The sequence below is a fragment of the Capra hircus genome, chromosome 28 (assembly GCF_001704415.2).
Source record: "Capra hircus breed San Clemente chromosome 28, ASM170441v1, whole genome shotgun sequence".
Taxonomy (NCBI): Eukaryota; Metazoa; Chordata; class Mammalia; order Artiodactyla; family Bovidae; genus Capra; species Capra hircus.
This window is the reverse complement of record NC_030835.1, coordinates 12,048,777-12,074,164: the sequence shown is the minus strand read 5'-3', so window position 1 is coordinate 12,074,164 and position 25,388 is coordinate 12,048,777. Positions and strand designations below refer to the sequence as shown.

Sequence of the window (25,388 nt, the reverse complement as noted above, 5' to 3'; positions counted from 1 at the left end):
CATAAAGATCTACTCAACAACGAAGCAGGCTAGGGTTCCCAGCAGACAGCAGTGCCCCTGCACAGAGAAACACGGATGCGTGCGGACGCACAGGTCAGTCAAAGGCTCAGCGACGGGGCGACTGGGGCGGGGGATGCCGCGGCATCAAGGCGGTGCCCTCGTCCAGCAGGGGAGGTGCATGGTCCCCACCTCTTGTCAAAGGTGGTCCCGTGGGTGGCAAAGGCCAGGCGCTTCCGCAGCTCGTTCCTCTCCCGGGTCATCAGCCGCAGCTGAATGGAGAGGTTCTCCACCTTCTCATTCACCTGCCGGTCGCTGAGCACAGGCGGTGGGGATGGCGCCTTCCCGGTGGTGCCTGCAGGAGGAAGGTGACAAAGTGAACTTGCTTTTGCCCAGCCCCCACCAGCAGCCAGGTGCCATGCTGGGCTCTCAGCTGGCCTTCACTCCTCACATCCACCTTCCCAGGTGGGTCCGGTTACAACCCTCTTTCCCAGATGACACCCCCAAGTCAGAGAGCAAGAGGCAAGGCAGGGACCAGAGCCCAGGCAGACTGGCTCCAGCATCCGCTCCCGGGGCCCTGGCTGAGGATGCCCGGGTCCCCCTCTCTCTCCCCAGCCTGGCTTTGGCACCTCCAGGATGGCCCAGCCTCATCTCTGCGTCTTTGCCTGCTCTGCTACCACCAGCTGTCATCTTCCTCTGGGCAAAGAGGCTGGCCTAAGCCCTGAACAGAGTGGAAGACACAGCCTGAAGAGGAAGGCACAGTTGCAATCCAGAGAGGGTGGCAGAGAACAGAGGCTGCCCGTTCCTAAGCTGGGCCCACGGGCCGTGTTCTGTTCTTCCCTGATCAGGGCCGGACAGGTCTGCATGGCTCCCCCTTCCAAGCTGCCTGACTGCTTGAGGACCTGCTCCACCAGCCCAGATATGCAGCTTGGAGGAGGTGCAGGGACAGCTGCCCATGGCCAAAGGGTGCAGGGAAGTCCCAGGGCCTCTGGCGGCCCAGCCCACAGCAGGGCCTCCTCACGTATCCCCGGGACTAGACATGTTCTGAGAAGGAAACCCCACGCCGTATGCCGTTACTTAGGAAAAGTGGCCACCACCAATACCTCTGGTGAGACCCCAATCTGTTTCTAGGAAGAATGCACCTCACTCAAATGTCCCAGAAAAAGAGACAAATCCATGGTACTGGTATACTTGTATATTTAAGTATATACTTGCATATTTAAGTATCTCTACCTCTCATGGATCCTCAGTGGGGTAAGCAAAACCCACAGCAGTCACCCCAGCTCATGGATGGGATCCAGAAGCTGACTCACCCCAGGAACACAGTATCTGGGTCCCCAGGAGCCCTGTAATATGCAAAGGGCAAGACACATGTCCTCTGACTCAGTGTCTCCTGACCACTGCCCCTCAGCTGACCCTTGTTGGCGGATCTGTTCATGTAAACCAAGTGTCCCCCAAAACGGGGACTCAGGTGTGACCTTGCATCTTCTGGGAGTGCCGGGGAGGATGGAAAGCTTGACACTGTGGGCAACAAGGCAGGCCACGGTCCGAGGCAGGAGACTTCGCCGTTACCCAGTATCAGCACCCCAACCACTGAATCTACTACCCCTTGAAATGCATGTTATTTTAAACCCAGCACCACCATAACATCAGGATTTCTGTGCTCAGACCAGAACTCTGGGGCCAGAATATCTCTAAGGTGGGGTCCAGGACCACCACCAATGAGCATTGTCCTCCCTGCAGGGGTTCTACTCTGCAGTGGGAGGAGCCTTCCCTCACCCTTCTCCAAAGACCCTGGATCCTCACCCTTGCCCCCAGGGCTTCTGGAAGACAGGCTGGGTACAGCTCTGTGCAGCTATGTGACTTGATGTCTTCCTCTATGCAAATGAAGGCACTTCTACCAGCTCTAGTCCTGACTGTTTTCTGATTTGCACTAACTTACCTGGCTCTCTGACACATGGGGCTGCCTCTGGATATGTGCCTGATACTCCTTCCAGAGAAGCCCACAACTCACGCAGCCTCTAACCAACCCAGGGGGACGTGATCTGTGTAAGACTGACGAACCCAAGACAGGGGATGAACAGACTAAACAGACTCCGACTCGGCTCGGAAGAGAAGGATTTCAATGTAAACCGTCACAACCAACCCACACAACAGCCACCAACACAGATGTCCCGGGCATTCATTTAATCTTCCCGGCAACCTTGGAGGTGATAAGAATATTATCATCTCCATTTTACAGGTGGGAAGCAGGCCAAGCAAGGTCAAGGAATTGACACAAACAGCAAGTGATGCCCCGGATGAGAGCCCAGCCATCTGTCTTCAGAGCACATGCTCTTTGCTGCAGTCCGAGCCTTGCAGCCCCACAAAGAACCGTAAGTAGCATTCATGTATGCCTGGCAGTTTCTAAGACGCTTTTCATACATTATCCCATCCCATCCCCTTAAGGAAGATACTGCTGTTATTCCCGTTTTACAGAACAGGAAACAAAACCTTATCAAGCTTAAATAATGGGTCCAGGTCACCAAGCCAGTAAATGACAGCATGGCATATAGAGTGCCCTTTGCCTGACCCCAGTGCCCAGGGCCTCAACATAAAAGTTCTTAAATGTTTTGATCCTAGGACCTTCTTTATACTTAAAAATGACTGAGGACTCCAAAGAGCTTTTATTTATATGGTTATGCCTAATAACATCTACCAGATTAGAAATTTCAAAAGTATTTTTAAATATTTACTAATTTTAAAATAACCAGACTTGTTACATATTCACATAAGATGTCTCTTGTAAAAAATTAACTACCCTCTCCATCACCAAACACAAAACACAGCGAGAAGAATGGCACTGCTCTGCGTCTCTGTGACGCTGTTTGATGTCTGGCTTAACGGAGTCAGCTACTGTCTCACACGTGTGCAGCATCGCGGATGGAACCTTTAGAAAACTCCACTTCACAGTGGAGTTTGTGTGAGGACGAGCGTGCAAAAGGCAAGAGACACCTTAGTAGCATCACAAAAACAGTTCTGACCGCACTGGCTCCCTGCAAGGACCTCAGGGACACCAGACCATGCTTTGAGAATGACCTGACCTATGGTCATGTTCAAAAAGAAAAAGTCAGAGAAACATCATATCTCAATTTCAAAACTGAAAAGCACGACCAGGCCGAAAAACCTGCCTCCAGAGAGATAAAGAATTCGCACCCCATTTTAAAAGTGAACCAACAGAAAGACGCAGTCCTCAGCTTTTGCGGAGGCTAGAGAGAGAAGCTGCAGCACCACAGAAGTAGGGGTCAGACCTGTCACCACACACAGCCGCCGCCTCCTGTCTGTCTCCAGCAGGAGGAGGCCACTGGCCCTGCAGCTGGAAAGGACCCGGGGCAGCTGATCATGGAGACAATGACGTGAGCGCTGTCATTTGCTGGGGGCAGCCTAGGTACTGGGTTCCATGCTAAATGCACCTGGGTCCTCACCTCATTGTCCCCAGGGTACCCTCCCAAGTACACGCTGTGATCACCGCATGAGAAACTGACATCTAGCAAGACTGCACAGCTAGGAAACGTGCAGACACCCACAGACTCGGCTCCGGCTCCAGACCCAGGGCCTCACTCGCCGTGCTGCAGTCTCCCAGCAGGACTGGCTTCCTGGTTCCCTTCCCCTGCCCCGAAGGCTTGCGCATACATGAAACCCACAGAAAGGAAGGTCACCCAGGCCTGTGAATCCATGAGATGGCAGGCTGACGTAGGGAAACTGCTGCCTGGATGCTCCGGTCCTTTCACAATAAGGAGGCAAGAGGGCAGAGGAGGACCACAGGGGACCTCAAGAAAAATCCCAAGATGGACTAAGCCAGGAAGTCCCAAAATAAACAGCAAGTGTTGCCGAAAACCTTTTCCATACCCATCCAATTCAAAATAAAGTTTTCCCCTTCTACTTGCATCTCCGGGCTGAAAAACATTTTGAGGATGATGCAGTCCTTTCAAGAAAATGGTTGCTGGAATCCAGTAAGTAGCTAGAGGACTGTTTGAGTTCTAGCACAGTGAGGGAGCTCCCTACTTCACAGCAAAGCCCATCTAATCTCTCCCCAGACAATTACTCTGTGAACCAAGTCAAGATCTTTATTTCTCCCACCGACCCTAGATCTACCCCTAAGGCCACAAGGTACAACTGTAATTTCTCTTCTATACCACAAACAGGCAAGCATTTGAAGACAACTGCCAAGTCCCTTTATCATTACCAGGATGGCTAAATTTTTAAAAAAGTGACACCACCAAACGCTGGCAAGGATGCAGAGAAACTAGGATTTTCAAACACTGCTGGTGGGGCTATGAAATCATACAGCCACTTCTGTCAAAGAAAACACTTTGACAGTCTTTTATAAAGTTAAACATGCACTTACCATACCACCCAGTAATCCCCCTCCTAGATATTTACACAAAAGAAATGAAAATTTATGTTCACACAAAAGCTAGCACATAACTGTTTATAGCAGCTGTTGAATGGATAAATGACTGTGTTATTATATTCATATAATGGAATACATCTCAGCAATAAAAAGGCTCTGACTATCACACAAACTGCTGGTACATGCAGGGCAGAGGGAATGGGGAACCTTGAACGCACTAAGCTGAGTGGAAGAAGCCAGACTCAAAAGGCCACACACCGTATAATTCCATTTACATGACATCTGGAAAAAGGCAAAACTACCGAGGCAGGAGAGAGATCAGTGGTTGAAGAGCGCTAGAGGGAGTGGAGGCAAGAAAGGCTGACCACAAAGTCACAGAAGGGAATTCTTCAGGGTAGGGCGATCGCTTTGTGTCTTAATTGTGGCACTGGCTAAATGACTAATGTGTTTGTCAAAACTCATCAAACTATACACTAAAAAGGATAAATTTTACTGTGCATACCTCAATGAACATGACTTAAAAAAAAAAAAAAGTTTTGATATTAAAAAAAAAAAAAACTCATGGTGCCCTAAAACTGAAGCAACCATTCCAGGAGAGGTGTGGCTTGTCACCCCCCGCCCCCATCAGTCACTGTGCTTTTAGGAAACAGTTTAAAAAAGCAAAATTAAAACTAATGTCAAACGAGTCATCCACAGACGCCTCAAACTCTCTTTGCGCAGTTGTTCTTTTGGATTCAAATGCAAAACTGTCCACTCTCCCCACCGCTTCACTGCTTCCTCTTCCCAGATCTGGAACCCACTTGAAAAGAAACCAGGGGACCTCTCTGCGGGTCAACATATGGCGCTTTCACTGCTGAGGCCAGGGTTCAATCGCAATAGGGAAACTGAGTCAAGGCAATGGTTTTTCCAGTGGTCACGTACGGATGTGAGAGTTGGACTAAAGGAAGCTGAGCACCAAAGAACTGATGCTTTTGAACTGTGGTGTTAGAGAAGATTCTTGAGAGTCCCTTGGACTGTGAGGAGACCCAACCAGTCCATCCTAAAGGAGATTAGTCCTGGTGTTCACTGGAAGGACTGATGCTGAAGCTGAAACTCCAATACTTTGGCCACCTCACGTGAACAGCTGACTCATTGGAAAAGACCCTGATGCTGGGAAAGATTGAAGGCGGGAGGAGAAGGGGACGACAGAGGATGAGATGGTTGGATGGCATCACCGACTCCATGGACATGAGTTTGGGTAAACTCCGAAAGTTGGTGATGGGAGGCCTGGTGTGCTGCAGTCCATGGGGTCACAAAGTCGGACACGACTGAGCGACTGAACTGAGCTGAGGGAAACTGAGCCTGCAACTGAGCGGCACGGCTAAAATAAATAAATAAATATTAAAAAATAAAAATTTAAGGCAGATTTTCTTTTTCCTTTTTACGTCCAGGGTAAGATTCTGGGGTTAAGCAATTTGGACTGGACTAAAATGGCCCCAAAAGGAGTGCTAAAAGATGCCAGGAAAGCTGGCATGGGCCCTGGAGCTTAGAGAAAGTCATCACTCTTCCGGGCCTTGGTGTGAGAGGGGGCACCGGTGAGGGAAGCACAGCCTGCTGGCCATCACGAGGCCGGGCCCCTCCTCCTGGTCACTCTGACTCATGTTGCCTCCCCTGTGGACCACTGAGGCTCAGTGAGAGCCTGGCAGCTGATAGTCTTCTTGGTTATAAGCTCCTATGTCACACCACAGCCGACCCTGAAGGCCATCCCTCAAGTCTTATTTACAGCTAGACAGGTCACAGCTCTGCTTCTGAGCCCTGCTGACCCGCGGTACCAGAAGCCAAGGAGAATATAGGCACTGGCCAAAGGTGGGCGGGTGGAATGGGGATGTCCAGGTGAACTGCTCAGCCTCCTTCAGACCCTGACCATCAGGAGCAAAGCAAAGCAAGAGAACATGGTCACCACCAGCCTCAGCGAGCAAAACCAAGCCATCCTCATCTCCAGCCCAGAAGAGCCAGCGCCACCGGGGAAGACACAATTCCACACACAAAAGCAGCTCAGCTTCACAGAGCTTGTTAGAAACACTCATTTCCAGCCCCACCCAGACCTACCAAGTCAGGAACCCTGGTGGGGAAGCCAACAGCCACCTCCAGGTAAATCTGATTCCCCATAAAGTGCGAGAACCTCTGGTGTGAACCGAAGTTGCACCGGCTGCCCAGAGTGGTTTTCCAATCCCTTGACCTTTTGGCCGTCCAGGATCCACTACATTGAAAAGCATCGCCCACTGACGTCCAGGGGATGCCCTGCTTGGTCAGCACAGGACTGCAGCTGGGCTCCCCGTGGACTTGGAGAGGAAGGAGGTGAGATTCCAGGGCAGCAGCAGCTGCCTCGCCCAGCTGCCAGATCTCCCAGATCAGCTACTTGCTCTTGAATCCTTGACTCGGGGTCAGTCTGCAGAAACCCAAATCAAGACAGACAGCAAGGGCCTGTTGCTTCCAGGCTGCTCCTGCATCCAGAACGCCATTCCTGGAAGACCCCACTCAAGGGCCACCTCCTCCCTAGAGCTTCCTGACACCCCTCATTAGACACAGCTACTCCTTCCCCTTGGTTTCCTTGCTCGGTCAGTCACTTCCCCCTTTAGGGCTATGGCCCACATGGTGGTGTGCCCCACAAAGTTCCCATGTTGAAGTCCTTACCTCCCCAGGTGTGGTGTTAGGAGGTGGGGCCTTTGGGAGGTGATCAGGTCATGAGGGTGGAGCCACATGAATGGGATTAGTGGCCTTATTAAGGAGACCCTAGAAAGCTCTTCCCTTTCCTGCCATGTGAGGTTACAAGGGGAAGGCACCATCTGTGAACCAGGAAGTGCCTCCCCAACCCAGGACACTGACTCTGCCTTAATCTTGACTCACAAGCTTCCCGGGATGGCAAGAAATGCATGCATGCTGTTCCTGAACTGCCCAGTCTAGGCTCTGTGACAGCCTGGGCAGACTAAGACAGCTGGCTAGCCTGCAAAACCTGGAGCCAGGAGCTCTGTGATCCCCGTGAGTGTGGAGCACAGGCTGCATGGGGACAAGGCGCTCCCATCACTTCATCAGAAGTGAAGTGAAGTCACTCAATCGTGTCTGACTCTGTGTGACGCTACGGACTCCAGCCCACCAGGCTTCTCTGTCCGTGGGATTATTCTGGCAAGAATACTGGAGTGGGTTGCCACTTCCTTCTCCAGGGAATCTTTCCAACCCAGGGATCAAAACCAGGTCCCCTACACTCAGACAGATTCTTTACCATCTGAGCCACTAGGGAAGCCTGTCCATCTGATACACTGAGAAAAAAACAGGCACTGGGTCCAAAAGGACCAGAGAAAGAAGGGTCAGAGGGCACAGGGTCAAGGTGCAACCCTGCCTCAATGCTCATTCACCCCATCATCCTTTCAACCGGAAGCTGGACTTTAAAGGAATCTTTGCTGGGATAGTAAGGAAGCCCTCCAGCTCTTTTTCCTGCCAATAAACCAGGACATCTCTCTCTTTAAGAAGAAAGCTCCCCTGTTACTTTAATTTGTATGAAATTTAAGGCTCATTTTATAAATGTCACCCCAAAATCTCTCTTCTTCTTAAAACTTCTCGTTACCCAAGATGGGGGGGGGGGGGGAAAGGGCACCTGAGAAATGAGGTCAGGATGAATGGGGAGGAAAAAATATGATTGCCTGAAAAGAGTGTGCCTCCCCTGGGCAGATCCATGGGGCCTACTTAAATAACAGTCCAGCTACTTAAATGACAGGCCACATGGGACGGGGGAAAGCCTCAAAGAAGCCACATGTGCTCAGCTGATGAAAACTGCCTAGAAAGATATGGCAACATTTGAGTCTGTTGGTATGTTGTTAGCAGGGTGAGGCTGGAAAGCTAAAATGGACAGACTACCTGAGGACCTAATGGAAGCTGGGAAGAGGTGAGGGACAGCCAGGTACCAGCTGTTACAGGGAAAATGCTATACCCAAGATTCCACCTACCAATTTTCTCTTAGCTGTGTATAACTTGCTCTTTTCCCAAACATTCTTGGTTAGGGAGATATAAGCGGGAAAGTGAAAATGATATTTTTATTATAAGACCTTGCCTTTCCTTAGGTTCATGGAGAAAGACCGTAACAAACCAAAGCAGCCAGTCTCCATCTGACTCATCAGCCCCTCAGCCAGGGCCATGGTGCGCCTAAGACGGCCAGGAAAGGAGGTGCTCTGCCCATCGTCAGGTGCGGCTGCGCCAGGAGAACTCCTCCTGAAGGTGCTGCAGTGGGCCATGGTTGACCCTCTGTTCATTCCATTCCAAGGGCCTGGTCCAAGCTGGCCACAGGCATTCCAGTGCCCTTGCCGGGACCAGGTTAGGTCAGCTCATCTCCAACCAAGAGGGCTGTTAGAAGTGGATGCTGAGACCCGTCCTCAGAGCTTTTGAAGCCCAAGAACCTGCGTTTCTATCATCTGTCTGGGTGTTGCTGGTCCAAGGACCACACTGCATGAGCGGTGGTTTGGGTACAAACATGAGACAGGGGCTGGGGACTGTGCTGAAGACCTTCTGGGAAAGTCTTCTTTGCCCATCAGGAGACACAAGAGGCGATGACCTCCTTCATCCTCTGGGCCACTAGTGATGATAGAAACGTTCTTTTATCTGCTCTGTCTACCACAGTAGCCACTAGCCATAGGTGCTATAGAACACTTGCAATGTGGCTAGTGTGTCTACTGAAACTAGCGATTTAAATTTCATTTCACATTAATTCACTGGAATTTAAATAGCCACATGTGGCCAGCGGTTCCCACAGTGAGCACTGTAGCCCTGGACGCTGTCAGGTCCAGATGTGACGGCTGCCCCTGCCATCAGCGTGAGGGAAGACACCACACAGAGGCCCGCAAAGTCACCCTTGACGTACTTAGCCCACCCTCAGCACCTTCACCACGCAAGATCACACATTCCTCTCATCTAGGGCGGTAGGAATAGGTATTCCATACTGCTGCAGCCAAAAGCCTCTGGCCAATACAGCCATTGGGACACTGAGGTCAGCCTGCAGAGAAAGGGGCTCCTCACCCCAAGGTCAATGCTGACTCTATGCAGAAAAGCAAGAGGAGGAGAGCTTGGCTGCTGGGGAACTGGAGAGGTTTCGACCTGAAGGGATGCACGCAGATCTTGAGCATCCAAGATCTGGGCACAGACAGTGAAGTGCAACACAACACTGCTCTCTGCCGGCCTGCCGACACGCATCCAGGGACACGAGTGACCCCTCCATCAAGGGCCAACTGGCGGGTCACTGACATGATGCTTTTTCCAAAGTACACAAAGGTCTGGCCGCACAAAAAATAACTTCCTACTCATGCCTGAAATTCCACCATTAACAATAACTGCTGTGGTTTAAGCTCTCTCTCCCTCCCTCCCTCCCTCCCTCCCTCCCTCCCTCCCTCCCTCCCTCCCTCCCTCCCTCTCCCCCTCCCTCCCTCCCTCTCCCCCTCCCTCCCTCCCTCCCTCCCTCCCTCCCTCCCTCCCTCCCTCTCCCCCTCCCTCCCTCCCTCTCCCCCTCCCTCCCTCCCTCCCTCCCTCCCTCTCTCTCTCTCTCTCTCTCTCTCTCTCTCTCTCTCTCTCTCTCTCTCTCTCTCTCTCTCTCTCTCTCTCTCTCTCTCTCTCTCTCTCTCGCTAGAATCTCCTTTTAAAATGCAAATGCTCCTAGGAAAGGCAACACTTTAATGTGAATGGGTTGGTCACTGGCCACCGTACCTTGTTCCCAAGGGAAAGACAGAGCTGGAAAAGGGTGGGACAAGAGAGGTGCGCCCAGAGCTCAACCAGCTCAGTTTTACAAAAACCCATCTTAGCGCTGCATTCAACCTGACTGCCCCACCATGCACTTCCTGAAAGCCAGTCCCATGTTCAAAATCCCCACAACTCCACCACTCAATCCCTGTATCTCACCGACCCAAAGCGGGCAGGGCAAAGTGAACTGTGGTCTCAGCAGAGTCCTCCCTGAACCCTAAGGAGGATGTGGGGACCTCTGAGGGGCTGAAATTTGCCCCACAGATGGATGCTAAAGTCCTCATTCCCAGTAAACGTGAATGTGATCTTACTAGGAAATATGGTCCTTACAGATGATCAAGTTAAGATCATACTAGAATAGGGCAGGTCCCAAAACTAATGTGAACAGTGTCCTGTTTTTAAAAGAAAATTTGGAGACACATACAGAGAGAGAGCACCATGTGAAGATGAGAGTGGTGCCCCTACAAGCGAAGGATGATCTGAGATCGCCAGCACGCCGCCAGAAGGAGAGACCCGCTCCTGGGGTCCTCGCCGAAGGATGATCTGAGATTGCCAGCACGCCGCCAGAAGGAGAGCGGCCCGGGAAAGACCCGCCCGCTCCTGGGGTCCTCACCGAAGGATGATCTGAGATCGCCACCACGCCGCCAGAAGGAAAGCGGCCCGGGAAAGACCTGCTCCTGGTGTCCTCGAGGGCACATGGCCTTGCCGACACCTTGATCTCAAGACTCTGGCCTCCAGAGTTTGGACAGAATAAAGTTCTCTAGTGTAAGCCACTCAGTTTATGGTGCTTTGCTAGGACAGCCCTAGAAAATGGATACAATCTTCCCTCTGGTACCCCTCTAATCACTCTGACCTTACTGTGTCTACTCACCTATCGCCCCAGTAGACCCTAAGATCCATGAGCACAAGGACTACATCTGCCTACTCACCACTATATCGTAAGCCCACTTCTGCCACCCTGGAGGTCCTCTGGACCAGTAAGATTAACTCACAAGAGGCCTTTCCCTGGCTAGTTCCAGAATCTCAGACATGAGACATTCCCTCTCTGAGTATGCATTTCCCCATCTGTCTATTGCAGGAAAAGGAAAGAATTGGACCAGATCACATCTGTGAGCCCTTCTGACTCAAAACCTCTAGCATTCACCACCAAAGGTGTCAAGGTCAGACCAGGACACAGAGCCACACTAGGGTGTTACACACAGCACAGGTGGGACACAGAGGACAGGCCACGGAGACGCGGGAAGACTGGAAGACTATGACAACTTTCCTCCCCTGAGACATCTCCAGTGACAGCAGGGACAGCCTCCCTCTATGGCTTCTGGAGCCCAGGTGCAGAGACACACACCTGATTCAGCATGAACTGGCGACTCCTGCCCTCAAGGCAACACTCACTCCCTGTGGGCTGTTCCTGCTCACAAAGGACAGTTCCCAAAGGGGTCGGTCTCCTGGACAGCAGGCACTAGGCGCTACGAGGCCGGGGGCTGAGGGCAGGGGACAACAGGCTCTCTGAGAAGTCCTGTGCCCTGACAAAGTGGAGGAATGGTGACACGGGTACCTCCCCAGCACGTACGCCCCTGCTAACAGCAGAGTTCTGCCCTCCTCCAGTAAGAGGACGTGCCGACGAGGAACAGGCGAATAGAGATGACTGCACGAGGGAGGTGACAGCCAACTTCCCACCCACGTACCCAGCGCTGCCCTGGCTCGCCCCTAGCCCCCCGCCTCCCTGAGGTCCTCCAGAAAGGAGGGGTCCCCAGGAAGGAGGTACTCACCCACACTGCTGAGTGAGCTGCTGCTCTCCGAGTCTGAGGGCATGATGGACAAGACGCTGTAGGTGGAGCCTGCAGGCAGAAAGAGGGGCCATTTGTTACTGATCCCAAAGGGCTCTCTTGTCTACACCCCAAACCACTGTCAGACCAACTGACTTCAGTGAGCGCCAGGCTGAGAACCAGCATGGCACCAGGTACTAGACATCAGAACCACGGGCCGGGCAGGGGAGACGTGGTCGACAGGCTCTCCTCTGTGGTGCTTCTGTGCCAGCTTCCGCCTCACCTTTGGCCACCTTCTGAGTGATCTCTGCACGCGCAGAGGACAGCTTAGAGTCAGTCAGCTGGCTTCTTGTCAGGACATCTGGGGAAAGGCTTACCTAGCAAGGGAGCCACACACCCAGGTGACAAGGGGCCTGGGGATTTCCTACAGGTTTGTATCAGGGTGATTCTGGCTTCCATATAGAGAGTAACAGAGCCTAAGTAAGCGTCTGTCAACCTTTTGTTCTTCATGCCAGACTGTTCTGCTCTTAGGTTCTAACTGTATTCAAGCTCAGTCCTCAATAATTTAGTCAGTGGCCGCCCCCTGATTAAAAGTTACTCATAAAATTATGAGCAATTACACAGTCACCAAAGCTGGGGGATAACAAGTTTTTCAGGGGCAGAGGGGTTGACACTTGTTGATTCCTAGTGGCAGACACATAACCACCACGGTTTGCTTTGAATTCAAATATCTTCAAAGCCAGGATGTTACCTGCCTGGCATCAGGAAACACCTCTGGGTCAAGAAATCCAGATCTAAGCCCAGCTCTTATCCACATGTGAGCAGCTGGCCAGTGGCCTCGGTTTTCTGGCTCGCTACTTCTCAAGTCTGTAACGTGAAGGTCGGCTCAGGAGGTCCTTTCGCCTGACGCATTTCAGAGATAATGTTTCCCATGATGAACGGAAACAAAGGTGTGCTTTGCTTACCAAGACTACAGATGACACAAAAGCAAGAGGGTGGGCGAATCGACCCAGAGACTGAATGGGAGATGAAAAAAGCACAACATGCAGAGATGGTGGGTCAAATAAAACAAGACAATGGGAAGAATGCAACGTTTTGTTCTTAGAACCAAAAGAACTACACAATGAAGGCGTGTGTGTACCGGGCAAAGTGGGTGAGCCAGAGATGAGATTTTTGCAATAAAGCCTTTGAATGAGCCTTAGGGCTTTGGTGTCAGAAAACAACCAAGAATTAATGAGACCTTGGACTCCAGGATCAAAAATGCAGGGTCACATCTAAGAGGTTCCTTCCCATCTCAACTGTCGACTAGCTACTCTATACCTGTATACCCTCAGAGGGGAAAGAAAAGGGATAAAGACATGGAGTGAGCAGGGGAGAAGGAGAAGAGCAAGGAAACTCGCGGAGGAGGGGAGGAAGAGGTGCACCAGGGGACAGGGAAGACCCTGAAAGGCCGGGGAAGCCGTGGAGGGGAGAGATGAAGACCACACACAGAGGGCAGGGCAACGAACAGCCCTGGCATAACAGACAGCGTGCTGGGGAGCTAGTGACAGCAGGTGTGCCCACCAGACAGGGACGAAAGGAAGAGAGGGGAAAGAAGAGAAAATTAGAAAACAGGGACTTCGGTAAAGGCAAGCAGTGCAACAGTGGCCTGGAATGGCCAGTGGCCTCATTACCACATTTTCTGAGAATCTCTGATGAACCTCTGGCTGTGTAGCATGGATGGAAGAGGCTCGCTCAGGAAGTGGAAAGGACCCCCCAAAGGGATTCAACTTGTTCAACTGGTCTCCAACAGCACCCCTGAAACAGCTGCTGGGTGCAGGGCAGCGTGGCCTGGCGGTCAGTACTGCCTCGGTCCGAGAAGACCCGGGTGCTGGGGGCTCTCATGACACATGCATTCACCCCGTGCCCACCTGGCAGGGATACCATAGGTGGGCTCTGCGCATCCTCTGAAGGGAGATGGAACCCGAAAACCCCCGGCAACCCAGCAAGTCCTCTATCGATCCTACTAAAAGATATGTAAGCGATGTTCAGTGAGCTATATCCTGCATTTCAAATTCAACCCACACGATTCATTTCTGTCTCAACAATGAGCATCACAGACTTCTCACAGCATTCCTCTTCCCCTATCATAAACATCAAGCATGACATAAAGATCTATGAAATAAAGTCAGGTGCAATGCAGCCAATCCATGGGTATCTTCAAAAACCAAGAATACCACAGCATGCCTATCTGCTAAACTCAACTGCTACTTTCTTAATTATTTTTTGCTGCTGTTATGGGGAGAGGGGGTGGTTAAAGGGGTTAGGGAGTAAGATACCAAACCAGCCGGTGTGTTGGTGGACTGTTTTCAAAAGACAGCTACTCAGATAAAGCAGGCTCCGCCTCCCGCTCACACCTCCGAGATCTGAGCTCAGCCCAGCCCCGCTTATGACACCACAGGCTGCGCTCTGGTGATACTCCCTGCAGAACGCTGTGCCTCTTTCTCACTATTGGCATCAGCAGCGGCCCATCTTCCAGTAAACCGCCCCTCCCCTGCAGATTGTCTCTCTCCTCCCCCGTGGTGAGTTTCCACTGTTAATTAAACTTGGCAGACACCCTTCTCTCTCTCCTCCCACCTTCCCCCCTGGCTGGGAGGAGTCAACTGGCCAACCAACACATTCTGTTCCTCTTCCCTGCCCCCTATGTCCTGACCTGATGGGGCTGTGGGGCCTGACCCGGGGGCGGTATGACATCTTTATCTGCATCTCCGGGCATTACCTCCCCCGAGCTGGCTGGCAGGGCTCCTGGGAGCCAGTGCTGGGGCTGCCAGGGGACGATGAAAATTGGACAAGGCCCAGTTTCTACAATGTTCCCAGGGCCTTAGACGTCATTCGGGGGGGAAGAAAAGGTCCGAAGACGACACTGTCTTGGTCATGCTTTGTCTCTGTGGCTATTGTTGTCTTTAAAAGCCTGTGTGGTCAGGACTGTCGGGAAAAGGCAAAAGGAGTCACTTTCCTCCAAAGTCACGCGGTGTCTTTGCTAAGCGGTGGCTTCCGAGGGGTGAGACAGACGTCACCTACCCCTGGGATTTCACAATCCAATCTGGAGGCCGACAGGGGTCCCATCTCACCGTGCCCGCTCCCCTGCCCCGCAGAGCCCCTCACCCTTGGCCATGTGAGCAGGAAGGAGTCCCCTTGAAGGCACCTGTACCCCCTGCCCACCCACCCCGAACCCGAAGGCACACCCTCCACCTCTTACAGAGGTCTGGATGAATGAGGGCCAGCTTTCCACACCACTGCTGCCTCCACCGCCTCCCCCTCCACCCCCACAGAACAGCAAGGCACTAACCCTCAGGACGGTCCCACAAACTCAGACAAGCCAGTGCAGAGGTCCCGAGAGGACCCGGAGAACGTCGTATGATTGTGAGAGTTCCAAAGGAGAGCAGAGTGGGGGCCAGGTTCTCATGGTCATGTGGAGCAGAGTGATGATACAAGGGGTTCCCTGCACAGCAATTACCTGGGAAACCGGTCAAGGTGCAGGCTCTGGCTGGGAGACCTGGGGTGGGGCCTGAGACTCTGCATTTCTAACATGCCTGCAGGGAGTGAGGTCCACAGGGGGACTGAACGCAAGGCTGACCCGAGTCAGCAGGCAGGCAGGGATGCGTGTGGGAGCCAGGCAGAAGCCCTGGGAGAGAGCTGGCAGACGGGACTGGCCTGGGCCACAAGCATTGTCTGCGTCCTTCCCTAGAGGCCGCAATGCTAATTGTATTTACTCTGTGACTCAGCCCCACTGGGTCACAGAGACCACTTCAAAAGAACTTCCAGTAAAATCACCCAAGCGGTAACAGAATGCCCAGCCCTCCGAGGCCCCCTCCTGGGGCCTGGGCACCTCCCCCCCTCACCCGCCCAGCCCCCCCAGAACACACCCCTCCATTCACCTGGGGCTTGTAAAGGCCCTGGTGACTCAAGCTTCCTCCCCATGAAACCAAGACACTGAAGGGGCTTGCTCCAGCCTCCAGCGGCAGGCAGAGTCCGCTCAGTGCTCCAGCCTGAGGCGACCCAGCTCTGGGCACTCGGAGGACACGCACCTCCCCCAGCACCTGGGAAGGGGAGAGAGGCAAGCCACTCTTCCCTGGGGGCTCTGTGACAGGGCGGGGAGGGTCACCACCAGGCCACCTGTCCCAGCCCAGAACCCTCCCTCCGGCTCAGAGCTGACCACCCACGGATGGCCGAGGGCAACCAGTCACTCTCATGCCCACGTGCGTCCAACAGAGTCCCAGCACATGACTGAGCAATGCGAGCCCGACACTGGGCTGGGTTCAAGAGGCAGAAGAGAAGCCAGGGGCTCGGGAGGCGATGGGCCTGCTGAGAGTCTAGGGAAGGCCCTTCCCCTCGCTGATCCTGGGGCCCATCTGCAAACCCGAGGGAGCAGTGACCAGAATACTGACGGTACCAGTCGGCCTGGGTTCAACTCCCAACTCTGCCCCTCAGCAGCTGTGTACCCTCAGCCTCTGCCTGCCTCCACGTGCGCGTCTGTAAAATGGGACAAGAGGAGTACTACCCTCACAGCGTATCAACTGAGCTAATATGAAAAGGCCGTGACACAGCACGCGGCCCCGCCAGCGTCCCGAGTGTCAGCTGCTGTTCCTGCAGTCACACCAGACCTTCCAACCCCGCCGTCCTCAATCCTTGGGCCACCCATAAGGAAAGCAGTCTGCCAGGGTGACAAGGCTGAACAGTCCACAGTGACAAGCTGCTGGCCTACGGAGCACTGATAACAACACCACCAGTCATAATAATAGCAGCAGCTGACACTGAGCCCTGTAAGTGCTGGGGTGTACTAAACTCTGCACGTATTCTCTCAGTGAATTCCCACACTAACCCTGAGGTTGTCATTACACCTGCAATGACAGAGGAGAAAACAAAGGGTTAGAACAATGAAGTAACTTGCTTAAGGTCATGGGGTGAACAGGATACAAACCCAGATAGTCCAGCTCAACGCCTGTGCTACTGATCCCTAGTCACAACACTGCTGCCCAGCTCTAAAGGTCTGGCAGTCCGGGGAGACTTCATGGAGGAAGGGGCCTGGAGGCTGGTGGACTTGGACAAGCACCAAGAAGCCAGATCAGCCTGGAGATGTAGGCCCCACCCCTCTGTGTAAGTGAGAAGTCTCAGAGCAGGGCCGCCCCTGTCCAGAGCCTCACAGTTTGGAATCCTCCAGAGTGGGCTTGTCCCCTCCATGACAGACAGTGTGAGCTGAGCAGGGCCTGGGGACTAAAAGTGAGAAGAAAGAAAGAGGGATGAACTGCGGCTTTGTGGCCCTGCACATGCTGCTCCTTCCTGCCCATCCCAATGTCCAGACCGTGCTGGGTGCTGAGACACTGGACTCCATGAGCTGCAGGCATGAGAAGGAGGCAGGCAGGTGAAAGTGCTGTGTGCTGAGCCTGCCTCCCCTGCTTCTAAGGACCTCGGGAGCCGCTGGGAGGGTGGGCGCCTCTGGCTGCTGAGCAGCCCCGTTGCAGAACCACAGTTCAGTGCAGCTATGCCCCTCCCTAGGGCCTCAGCTTCCTCCTCCTTTAACAACATGGCCCCAGATCATGAATGCGGAGACCCACGGTTGGAGGCTGACAAGTCCAGACATTTCAGGAGACAGGGCGTGACCGGGGCGGGGGAAAGCACCTTCTCCCTGCCTTGCACGAGAAGGCTGATGCCTCTTGGCCAGGCTGGGTGACAGTTGTCACCTGACCTAGAAAGCCCAGGAAGTGGCCCAAAGCAGGATCTGGATGGCTCAAGGAAGGGAGGCTGGGCTGGTTATCATTTCCACCCTAGAGGGTAGGGAGGAGACTGATACAGACTTCAGGAGTCTCCTACTAAAACGCAGTGATGTAATGGGGCGTGTTCATCATCACTGAGCGCAGCCACACCTGATGGGCACCCCAGAACAAAGGATACAGATGAGAGAGAGGAGACGGGGCCGGCTGCAGCGTCTCTGCTCTGCTGCCCTCCCCAGAGCTCATGCCCCTAAGTCAGCAGCCAAGAGGACACACTGAGGTGGGACAGGAAATAGTGCAGCACAGGCAGCCAGGCTTCCACTGCGCTGCAGCCAGACACGGCACAGTGAGCGCGTGCGCCCTGGAATAAACTTCCAATCCGCACCAAGAGTCCGACAGACCTGCACCCTCCTCTCTGTCTGGCCTGTGCCTGCGTGGCCTGTGCTGCCCTCTACCACAGCCTTGCACCGCAGGCTGTTGCTACAAGAACAGGCCCTGGGCCCACACCCCCTAAGCTCAGCCTTGCCACCTACCAGCAGTGTGACCTAAGCAAGCTGCTTCCACTTTCTGCCCTTCATTTCCTGGTTTATGAAACAGTTAGAATTATGGGCTATAAGAACTGAATGAGGAAAGGTAAAGCCCTGGGGACTGAGCCAGGCACACAGACAAGCGCTCCACCAACGCTAGTTCCCATTCTTGTTACCTGACTCTCAACCTTGAGTGTCCGCTCCCAATACCTGAATCCGGCCCTGCTATGCCTTTGTTTTCTTCCCCTCAGGATAAGGAAGCCTCCCATCCCCTTCCATCATTCTGCCCAGCTATGGCCAATTCCAAGCCTTTCCAGCCTCACTTGCTGATCTCTTGTCCTCTGAATCAAACAGAACAAGACAGAGTGCTCACTGCATGCTGAGCATCACACCAGGCCATGCTCCAACCTTCTCATGACCCTCACCTGCACATATACAGGCATCAGTCAGCCCTTCGAGATGGAATAACGGTGCTCTGCACAGACACCATCCCTTAGTAGGCATGCCTGCCCTGGGAACACAAAGCCCACTGCTTCACCAAATGCTTAGTGAGCAAACTGGGGATGCAGCAGAGAATAAGACAGAGAGCCCCTGCCCTCATGGCATTCAAAGGAGTGCAGATAGCAGAGAAATAACTCAACAAGCCAATGCAAACTGCATTAGGTAGTAAGTGCTATGAAGAAAACTAGAGCAGAGTGAAATGTAGGTGAGTGGGGTAGGGCAGAGAGGTGGCTATGGCGGGACAAGGGTCAGGGGAGGGCTCTCTCGTATGTCACATCTGAACAGAGACCTGAAGGAGTCTGGAGGAAGCTGAGTGCTGGAGGAAGACTGTTCCAGGGAGAGGAACAGCAAGGGTAAAGGCCCTGGGGTCAGACCAGGAAGTGGGCAAGGACATGACACCCCAGGCTGGACAGGTCAGGGACATTCATCCACAGAGGCCAAAGACGGTCATTACAAAGGAAAGGCCTTGTCTTCATCAGCAACGAGTTGCCATTCGCCCCCCTCTTCCTTCAACAGCATTGACACCTCCCCCTTGCATGCTTTGTGTGGTGCCTTGGCTATTACTGACCACCAAGGCAGCTCCGTCTGGGTCCCCAGGACTCTGAGACCAAAGAGGAAAGCCACTTACCCTCCCACCAGCCAAACAGCCCTGCTGAGTCTGAACCTGCTGAGACACCTGCCACAGGGATGCGAGGGACAAAGTGACCGTACGCTGCAAAGAGCACAGGAGCAGAAGCTGGATGGACCTGGGCTCTCCCACTCTGGCCACACACGCAGGAACTTCGAACAGCCAAAACAATCTTGGAAAAGAAGAGTAAAGCTGGAGGACTCACACTTCCTGACTGGGGACAAAGCTGCAGGAATCAAGACAGTGTGGTACTGGCTCAGAGGCAGACACACGGACCAATCGAACAGAACACAGAGCCCAGAAACTAACCTTTGCATAATGGTCGAGTAATTTTGACAGATTGCTGAAAGACCATCCAATGAGGGAAGAAGAGTGTCTTCAAGAAATGATGCTGGGAAAACTTGATAACCACGTGGAAAAGGGGGAATTTGGACCCTTTCCTAACAGCATATGCAAAAATTAACTCAAAAGGAAATCAAAGTCTTAAAGACAAGAGCTAAAACTAGAAAACTCTTAGCAAATGTCAAGATACTGAATTTGGCAGTGATTTCTTAGATATGACACCAGAGACACGGCAACAAAAGAAAAAGCAGACATGCTGGACTTCATGAAAATGTTTAAAACGGTAAATGGGAAAACGCTATCAACAGAGTAAAAAGGCAACACACAGAGTCAGAGAAAATATCTGCCAATCACATATCTGATAGCAAATTAGTATCAGTATGTGAATGCTAAATCGCTTCAGTTGTGTCCAACTCTTTGCAACCCCTATGGACTGTACCCTGCCAGGCTTCTCTGTCCATGGGATTCTCTAGGCAAGAATACTGGAGTGGGGTGCCATGCCCTTCTCCAGGGATCTTTCCAACCTAAGGATTGAACCGGTGTCTCTTCTATCTCACGCACTGGCAGGCGGGTTCTTTTCCACTAGCACCACCTGGAAAGCCCCAGAACAGAGAACTCCTAAAACTCAACAACAGAAAATGTTCAAAATTAGGCGTGACTTGATAGACTTTTCCCCAAAAAAGACAATAAGCAATACAAGTGTCTACTGATGGATGAAATGATAAGCAAAATGCGGTATAAACATACAATAAAATATTACTCAACCTTAAAAAGGCAAAAGATTTGGGTGTCTTCTACAACATGGATGAATTCTAAGGACATTATGCTAAGTGAAATGAGCCAGTCACAGAGACACAACCAACCAGTGTTTGGTTCCATTTCTATAAAGTACTTAGAGCAGTCAAAACTGTAGAGAAAGCAGAATAGTGGCTGCCAGGGTGAGAGGGGGAAACGGGGGGTCACTATTTAATGGGTGTAGTTTTAGTTTTGCAGGATATAAACAGTTTTGGAGATGGATGGCAGGGATGGCAGCACACTGTGAATGTTTGTATTAATAACATTGATGGTTAAGATGGTAAATTCTAGGCCTACTTTACCACATCAGAAAAACTGGTAGCAAAAAGCAAAACAAATGAAAAACAGTGGGGGCAGGGGGCGGGGACAGAGGCACGCAGAAGGCACCTTTCTCTCCCTCCCTCTCCATTAAAGTAATACAAAATCTCTGGGACTTCAGTGTGATCCAAACCCCACCAAGCATCACAAAATCCTACAACTTTGATCCAGCAAAGCCCCAGCCCCTCAGTCCTGGAAGTCAAGAACGCTGCAAGCTTCTGAGCACAGGAGTAAGACAGCAGAGATGAGCGTCAGGAAAATGTCTCCAGCACCTGTGAACAGAGCGGGTGGAAAGAGGGAAGGCCTGGAAGTAAAGAGAACAGTTAGGATGCTCCTGTAAGAGCTCCCCTGAACCACTGGTCAGGGGTGTGAGCTGAGCAGGGACACAGAGACTGCAGAGGGGAGGACAGGCTAGGATGAAGGAACTGTGGGTGGGGAGAAGCGGAGGGTGATACTGGGTCGGGGTGAAGGTACTGGAAGGTACTTCAGTTAACAGAGGCAGAGGACTGAAGAAGGCTGGTGAAGAGAGATGAGGAGACCCTGCTGAGGCTCAGGCTGAATGAATGTGCTAAAGGAAATCTCTGCGGGGGTGGCCTGCTGCCACCTGGAGCTGGGGAGCCAGGTTCAAGCTAACACAGTCACCCCGTAGAGCGTGGGGGATATGAGTGCCAAGCCTAGAGTGGCTCACTGGCAATGTGAAGCGCTTGGGTAAGAAAAAAGCGAGGGGAAGGGGAAGTCAGATCTAGGACTTCCTAAATAGCACCCACACAGGAAGTACTGTTCTAAGCACTGTGTTGTTGGTGAAGTCACTAAGTCATTTCTGACTCTATTGCAACCCCATGGACTGTAGCCCACCAGGCTCCCCTGTCCATGAGATGTCCCAGGCAAGAATACTGGAGTGAGTTGCCATTTCCTACTCCAAGGGATCTTCCTGATCCAGGGATGGAACCCAAGTCTCCTATTTGGCAGGTAGATTCTTTACCACTGAGTCACCTGAGAAGCTTACCGTTCTAAGCATATACAGGACAAAATCCTAGGACATGTAACCTGTGGGGACAGGAGAAGGAATACAAATTTCAGAGAGAGACACAGAAAGACTACTTGGGGAAACAGGAGGAATAAGAGAATTAAGTCTTCCAGAAGGCAGTGAGGTAGAGTGGTCGGAGGGGCTGGTCTGCCATGCCAAATGCTAGGCTAGGAAACAGAGTACAGACATTTGATTCGGTCATCTGGAGGTCAGTGATGTCCTGCTAATTAAGTATGGCTATTGATTGGCTTTGGTTTCTCCACCAAAACTGCAGGGCTTGGATTAGACCAGAAAAGGCAAGAGGTTCATCATGAAAGAACGGCCATGGCTTGTGACAGCTGCCTGCTGTGCTTAAGGAGCGTGAGGCTACACCTGTGCTTAGGAAAGGAGCCCAGGATGGATCAGCGATGTCTGCCAAGGGCAAGACCAGGGGGTATGCATTGCTCCTGATCTGTGTTGTTCCTAAGGGCCAGTCCACCAACAGAAACACTATTTCAAGGTTCCCAGCTCTTAGCAAGCTTACTACACTCAATCACTGACCAGAATTAACTCTAAAATCCAATCTGTTTCTCCAGCATTCTTTAAATGCCCAGGACTGAAAGGGCCCTCAGGGAGAATAAAAGGACAAGATCTCATCTATTCTTTCCTTGAGGCTCTGAGAAACAGAGCATAGAAGAGTGTGGCCCTCCGGGGAGCCTCTCAGAGGCCCTGCCCCAAGCAGGCAGCTGTCCCACCCAAGAGCCCTGGGACACTTTGCCGGCCTTTTCTTCTTGGATAAGGTGACATCACCCAGAAAGATTCACACTTATTTGCACAATGCTTTTATGGATTTTGAAAGGACCTTCAGAAGAAGATGAAAGGAGTCCATTTTCAAAACCACAGGGACATTTTACAAAGTTTTACAAAAAGGACAGCTACATGCACTGGCCTGCAGGAATCTGCTCAGGTACTAAATGCTAAAGCTGAAGCCCCAATACTTAGGCCACCTGATGTGAAGAGCCGACTCATTAGAAAAGACCCTGATGCTGGGAAAGACTGAAGGCAGGAGGAGAAGGGGAGGACAGAAGTCAAGATGGTTGGATGGCATCACTGACTCAATGGACGTGAGTTTGAACCAGTTCCGGGAGATGGTGAAGGACAGGGAAGCCTGGCGTGCTGCAGTCCATGGGGTCGCAAAGAGTCGGACACGACTAAGAGACTAAGCAACAACCAGATGTTGTCAAACCCCAAACAGGGGAGATGACTTGGGCTGCAACCCACTCAGTCAAGCAGTGTTCTCCTTTTGCCAGCCATCTCCCGACCCCGCCACAAATAAAGGTGAAACATCGAGAGCATCCTTCTCCCTAGGATCTCGCAACAAAGCCTTCCATCATGCTCCAGTTTCTAACCTATAATCTCATCAAATCCGGCGCTCACATTTACCTTCAGCCTGAGTGCATAACCAATCACCTACTCTAAAGCCCAGAAGATGGGCCCATGGCCACTCTTTCCTCAAATGAAGAAATAATCGTTCCCCCCACACCCTACCCCCAGCAAAATCTGGCCACACACTGTCTACGAATTGTCCCAAATCAGCCCCAGGAAATGGGGGAGGTATGATCACAGAAGGATTTTAGGTTTGGAGATGGATGGCAGGGATGGCAGCACACTGAATGTTTTTATTAATAACATTGACGGTTAAGTTGGTAAATTCTAGGCTTACTTTACGCCACATCAGAAAAACTGGTAGCAAAAAGCAAAACAAATGAAAAACAGTTGGGGGGTTGGGGTGGGGAAGGCACTTTATCTCTCTCCCTCTCCTTTAAAGTAATACAAAATCTTTGGGACTTCAGTGTGATCCAAACCCCACCAAGCATCACATAATCCTTCAAAGACTTTGATCCCGGAAAGCCCCAGCCCCTCAGTCCTGGAAGTCAAGAACGCCCCAGGCTTCTGAGAAGGGGGAGGAGATCACAGAAGTATTTCAAATGCACAAATGTGGGTTACCTTTCACACACACAGGCAATCCTCACGAGACAAAGTAGATCGTGATAACAAAAGAAGGTATTTCACTTTCTTGTGCAAGGAGGAAAAAAAAAAATCCACATTCACAACCACAGAGTAAAGCAAATGAAACCAAACCACACCAGTCCCCAAAGACCTCAGGGTCCACCCAGCTCCGGGCACACTGGCCACCTGCAGGAAACCCTGAGAGCACAGCACACGCACCCAGGGTCCCTCAGTCAATGGGAATCCCCGCGGCAGTGTCACTGTGCCATGCCTGCCACGACCGGCCCCAGCACAAGGCCAATGCTCAGCTAAAGCCTGAAGAGTAACTGCTGGATCCTCATTCTCAGTTGCACTTCAGCCTCCTTAGAGCCTATGCTACCCAGCCTTGACCTTCTACAGATGTCCAGAGGAGACACACGGAGCCAGGTCACGTGGCGAGCTGGAGACAGTGCCAAGGCCAACTTCAGGGTCCCTCATCACTACGGAGCCACACAAAACAGAAATAATCTGTGAAGTGCTGAATTGTGTTCCCTCTGAAATTCCAATGTCAAAGTCCTAACTCCCCAGAATCTCAGCATTTGGAGATGGGGTCTTCAAAGAGGAAATCCAATCAATACCAGGTCAGTAGGGTGGGCCCTAATCTTTCTGAGAAGAGGGATTCTGGACATAGACAAGTGCACACACACAGAGGAAAGACCCTTGAAGATGCAGAGAGAAGACAGCCCTCTATAAGCCAATGCAAGAGACAGGTCTCACAAGAAACCAGCCCTGCTGACACCTTGATCAGGGACTTGTAGTCGCCAGGACTGTGAGACAATAGATGCCCATCGACTGAGCCCCCAGGTCTGCCGTCCTTTGTTACGGAAGCCCTTCCACACTAATCCAGTTGCTACTGCGCCAGGCTTTGCACAGCCCTACCCAATACGGACATCGTCCACAGTGAAAGCCACGGAAAACTGTCAGATGAATCCTTTATCCTGGGTTTCCCTGGTGGTCGAGCAGTTAAGAATCCACCTGTCAGTGCACAGGACGTGGGATCAGTCCTTGGTTGGGGAAAGTCCCAGATGCCGAGGAGCAACCAAGCCCAGGAACCACAGCCACTGAAGCTCGAGAGACTGGAGTCTCTCCAGCCATCACAAGAGGCCATCACAAGAAGTCCACGCAGCAGAACGAAGAGTAGTTCCCCTTGCCGCAACTAGAGAAAGCCCACACGCAGCAATGAAGACGCAGCGCAGCCAAAAATAAATCAATCAATCTTCTTTATAAAAATGCTATCCTACTTAAAACTCACAGCACTCCAGAAAAGGGATACTGCTATCAGCCTCAATTTACAGACAAGGTTCCTGTAGCTCAGAAAGATGAAGGAGCCAGACACAGATTATTCAGCTAGACTTGGAACAAATGTTCCCAGTTCTGGGGCCTGCACCTTTGCCCCTGAGCTGCCTCTAAGCAAACCCTGCTCCCTCAGCCTGTCCCCCACCCACTCAGAAGCTCCAGTATGATCCCAGAATGGCCCTGCCCACCCAGACCACCGATGACCACCATCTGAGACCACTGCCTTCCTCGTCACCCTCAGGCCTCCCAAAAGCTACTTAAGG

At 52.1% G+C, this 25,388-nt stretch overlaps 1 protein-coding gene across 5 annotated transcripts in view; it reads right to left on the bottom strand.

The window, feature by feature from the left end:
• Positions 1 to 25,388, bottom strand: part of DLG5 (discs large MAGUK scaffold protein 5) — a 119,364-nt gene that overhangs the window by 58,802 nt on the left and 35,174 nt on the right. For 3 of the 5 annotated variants that reach the window (XM_018042256.1, XM_018042257.1, XM_018042260.1), the window contains exons 2-3: positions 11,917 to 11,985; positions 190 to 352 (exon numbers count right to left, since the gene is read on the bottom strand). In XM_018042256.1, the coding sequence (XP_017897745.1) occupies positions 190 to 352; positions 11,917 to 11,985 (232 nt within the window). The remainder of the gene's footprint in view (positions 1 to 189; positions 353 to 11,916; positions 11,986 to 25,388) is intronic. The other 2 variants (XM_018042258.1, XM_018042259.1) reach the window with 1 other exon arrangement.